A 5,000-nucleotide genomic window follows, 5' to 3' on the forward strand; every position below is an offset into this window, starting at 1 on the left:
TATTTCTGACAATATGAAGAGTTACAAGTCAAAATCATTGAAAACAGTTTTTCCTAAATCTACTTTTAAGTCTAAATCTTAAACTTCATTAAGAATCCTCTTCAGATAACTAAAAATTATATAAACAAATTAGTAAAACAGAAAATGAAGTAAAGTAATGACAAAAAGCCATCCACTATGTCTCGGATTTCTGGATTTGCAGAGGCAGAGTTCTATACAGAAACCACAAGTCCCTAAATCTTGCTGCCTTTTTTCAAACACTTAAATCATCAACAAAGTGACAACCTGTGATTCCCCTTAAAACCTGATTTTAATACAGAACTGAGAAGATATTATTTGCATTGACAGAAGTAAATCTGTGCTGTCATACATTTGGGTTTATATGCATCAATATAAATCTTTTAAAGAATCATACTGAAGATTTATTACATCTTTATTATTCTTTGTCAATGTTCTTCACAATCCCTTATATCAATTCTTCAATTATTGCATTCATAGTGTCCTTCTACTCTGTGCACTTTCTCTCTCTCTCTTTCTCTCTTTCTTTCTCTCTTTTCCTAAATCAACAAAATGCAACATAGGAAGCCAAAGCAGAAGAACTCAGTTTAATTGATAGCCATACAAATGATCTAAACCAAAGAGATCAGCTGCACATTAAAGCAAGAAACTAAACCTCAGCATGGAGAACCAATATCATCCTCAAATACATCTTTTAAAGGTACTCTGATATCAATACCATGCTTAAAAGAAAAGAGAAAATGACTCATAAAAAATTAGCACTAACTGCAAGAGATAAGTAGGTTAGGGACCTACCAGAGAGAGTGGAGATATTGACGGAAGAGTTAAGCTATCACAGAGACTAAGTACCAGATCCTTAAAACTTTGACATTCTAAACTGCTCGTTGGGCAGACTAACTACTAAGGGTGCAGCTGGAAACTTTTACTGAAAGTGTGCTGCGTGGCATGTCAATAGACAACGCTGTAAAACTGGTAAGAGTGATTCCCTGAAAAGGTCTCACCACTAAAGGGAAGGGAAAATAAAAATAGAGGCTAAAGATCCAACCAGTGAAAGGGCACAGAACACAAACTACGGACATTACTCCATTGCAATCAACCGATATGCTACCCATTAGTCCTTTTATAAAATTTTATCTTTTATCTGCCCAACTCCGAGTCTAGCGATGCAAGTTTCAAAAATGCAATAAGAAGAACACTCAAGGTGAATCAATGCCTCTACAAACCCTTTTCCCCCAGACTGAGGGAAACAGAATGTCCCCTCTGACCATAGCCATAGTCGAATGCAGACTGGTACTGACTGGTGGTTTTGCTACCGTAGTCAAATGCAGATTTGTAACTGAACGCTGAGTTGTAGTCGAAGGCCCCAGAGCTCTGGGGTGGGGGAGGCGGGGCAACATTTTCCTTCGGTTCCTCTGTGGGCACCAAGCTGTATTTGGCAAATGACACCATCTCTGAAAATCAAGTAATTGTGTTAGTTATTCTGTTATTTTGTTTTGTGCTGTTTCATATAAGAGTAACAATTTTGGCCTTTATACTATACCACGCATATCAACTTATTCACATGTCAAAATTGGGACAAATCTTGGCAATGCCATGACGCATGAGCAAGTGTTGCTCTGCATCTGTGCTTTTGTCCAGCTCATGGCCAAGCTTGTAAAGTATCATCAGATCTCCAGGAATCGGGCTCATTATGTGATTAGACATCACCTGACATTGGTGAAAAAGTGACATGACAGGGCACAACTCAGTAGGAATGGGTAAAATATAAATGTAATTTATAAATTAGTTATATAGTTGAATTATGTATTTCAACTATATAACAGGTATAATGTAGGCATATAACAAAGAGGCTTGTCTCTTTATCTTAGAGAAAATATTGGCATACCAAAGGTTATTTCTAAATGAAAAATCCTAATCTAAATTTACATTTCATTTTATCTCCATGATCTTGACAACAAGTATCAACATTACTCTATAGTATACATGACCAGGAAAAGTGTCTCAATGTAATCCAATAAAAACTATAAAAACTAAAATATCTCCAATCCTGCCTGTAGCCCAGGCCTATTATAGTGTATAATCACCTTCAAATCACTTGCATAAAAACAATGCAGATTTATATCCAGACATTAGATATATCTCCCATGAATGATTATATAAAGGATAATTCCAACTTTGTCTACTAATATATGAGTGAGTAGCCAAGAAAGAATAAAACATAGGGGATGTTTGTAAACCTGTTTATGGGTAAACATCCTTACATACCCTTTTGCTACTGCATGCATGTTTGGTGTTATACTTAATAACTGTTTTTCTAAAATGCTCTTTTTGTTTATATCCCGTTTTATACCACAATTACCTTGTCCTGTTAACTATGAAGGTTAATACTGAATAAAACTAGCGACTCTGACCGATCCAGTTTCATCAGTGATAAAGAGGGGACATTTTAGCTATAACTGCAACTTCCTCTGTATTGAGTCTTACCTATAAACAAAAGCACACCCGCAAACACTCTATTTCGAAACAATGCCTACCAAAAATACAGTAAAAACACTTTCCTTTGTTTACATGTCAATCAAACCAAAACATTTGCCTGAAATTCACACTGTTCTCTCATTATACGCACTTGACACTTAAAATTAACAAGTAAAAATACATCACAATTAAGTTAAATGACCATAACTATCTCTCAAAGTTAGAGAGAGAGACTAACCTTCCTTGTTTACATAGAAATTTGTGAAAGAAAAATGGAATCTGAGAAATTGGTCTTCGATCTGATGCGTCGTCTGCAGAACCACAACAACTGTCCGAATCAGTTAGCTATTTGTTTTTTATCTTTTTACACATATTCTTTTATTTCATTTTAGTCTTGATTCTATGAGTTATATTTCTTCCTTTCTATTGTTAATTAATTATAAAATTAATGTTATAGGGCTTCTATCATGGCTTATTTGATATCTAAAGGATTTTCTGGGAAAATGTCACAATCTCGGTAGGCGATTCGGATATATTGCAGGTAAAGGTGCCATTTTCCATCTCTCTCTACTTCTTAATTCAATTATACAATTCTGTGCTTCATATATATGCTTTATAAGCTAGGAAATTGATTTAGATATATTTTTCTTCTGTTCTTTTTATAGTGCATGTGTAGATAACTCATATCTGACATGTATTTAACAAGTCCTGATTTTTGTATTTTGTTCATATTATCTATCGATTAAAATGAGTAGCCCTCATAATGATGATAAATAATCTATAGATGATAAGATAATAGAGAATAGGCGTATAAGTTACATGTTGGTTATCTCCATGATTATTTCTGATAGTACGTTTTCTTTGGTAATGACATATTTATGAAGGGGGACACTCAAGTATTTCAATTATTTTGTTTGAATCTGAATTTGTCCATGTAATAATTATTTGTATGCATAAATTTACATTTACTGACACGTATAGAAACACACACACACACACACACACAAGCACACACACACACACAAGCACACGCACATATACACGCCTACACGCACATTATCATTATCAATATCATTAATATTATTTTAATAATTATCAGTATATCCTTAATGTTCTCGTTATAGTAATATTGATATCAGTGGTAGTAATACTACCAAAAATATTTTTCATTACTATCAATGTACTCGAGGCCTCTCAGTCTCAGTAATCTTAATAATAGAATATGAATTGATAAATGGGCGAATATATATAGATAAAAAAAAATGCAGATTAAAAAAAAATCCAGTATCAATTGCGTAATAAGGTTATCTTCTCTAATTGGCACGAGTCTAATAGCGATAATGAATTTATATAGAGAGTACGTGATTATAGCATAGTTTACCCTTAACAATTTCCGAAGTATACAAGAAAATATATTGAGGAAAACGCGCTTTTGAAAGGTATACAATATTGTTATCAATTCTTCTATTGGGCAGTTATTACATTATTCTCTGTGTATTATCATACACCGTCAGCAGCAGCTTTGCGTCCCCTCACGAGCCCCAAGAGGCAATTTGTCTGGCCAACTGACTGCGAACAGCCATTTAAAAAAGAAATGCATGGCTTATCTAGTCCTAAAATGCTTACTACATTCAACCCTGCCTCGCCCACTATCTGCAGACAGATGCTTCCAGATTGTAAGGCAATGCTCTGCAACCACTGAATAAGAGCCTGTGGCAGTTGTCTGGGCGGTGAAGCGCAAATTATACCAGATTGTATGGCAATGATCTGCAACCACTGAGTTGGAGCTGTTGTCTGGGCGATGAAGCGCGTTATACTTAACTGGGATTTCAGCACTTCAGTTAAGACCAGCACCCACTACATCCACGTCTCCGGCGACTGAGGAATGTCGCGCGGTACAATTTTCACGACTACTTGGCGCTATGGCAAGGGAATACGTATTCCAGGTGCATTGTCCCAATCGGTCGTTCAACACAAGAAGGTGAGACTACAACTAACGGCATCGATACCTTTTGCTTTCTGTCACATTACAAACCAAACAGAGGACAGAGACTTGGCATTAGAGCACCTGCTGAGAGCAGCGCAAGAGGAATCACATTCCATAAACTACTCCAGGAGGATTCCCCCAGGGCCGATGTAGAATAACAGAAGCAGTCCGTCCTTATTGGAAGATACACGAGGAATTGTATAGCGATGATGACTTGACGCCGTTTCTTGGTCCAATTAAACGATAACCACTGCGTCGAAGATGTATTTGACCGGTTTCGAATATGCGTATGTATTTCTGACGAAGATATATTCGAAACCGGTCAAATACAACTCATGTATTGTGAAGATATTCATTCTCATTCATACCTTTATACATCTGTCAACATGAATACGGTTCACCGAGAGTGTAAAGGCCCGGAATCAATGCAGATCAGGCTTGTGAACGGTGTCAAGTCGTGCAGCCGAGTGTACAAAAAGGACTTTTGTGTGATGACAATTCTACAAGCCCTCTGAGAGAC

The 5,000-nt window shown here is 36.2% G+C and overlaps 1 protein-coding gene across 1 annotated transcript in view; it reads right to left on the reverse strand.

Annotated features, from left to right (window-relative positions):
* LOC113825647 (stomatin-like protein 1) overlaps positions 1 to 2,821 on the reverse strand; it is a 23,801-nt gene extending 20,980 nt beyond the window's left edge. The window contains exons 1-2 of the mRNA XM_070114910.1: positions 2,732 to 2,821; positions 1,242 to 1,469 (exon numbers count right to left, since the gene is read on the reverse strand). Coding sequence (XP_069971011.1) covers positions 1,242 to 1,467 — 226 coding nt within the window. The 5' untranslated portion in view covers positions 1,468 to 1,469; positions 2,732 to 2,821. The remainder of the gene's footprint in view (positions 1 to 1,241; positions 1,470 to 2,731) is intronic.
* Between the last annotated feature and the right edge of the window lie 2,179 nt (positions 2,822 to 5,000).

Source organism: Penaeus vannamei, chromosome 36, assembly GCF_042767895.1.
Source record: "Penaeus vannamei isolate JL-2024 chromosome 36, ASM4276789v1, whole genome shotgun sequence".
Classification (NCBI taxonomy): domain Eukaryota; kingdom Metazoa; phylum Arthropoda; class Malacostraca; order Decapoda; family Penaeidae; genus Penaeus; species Penaeus vannamei.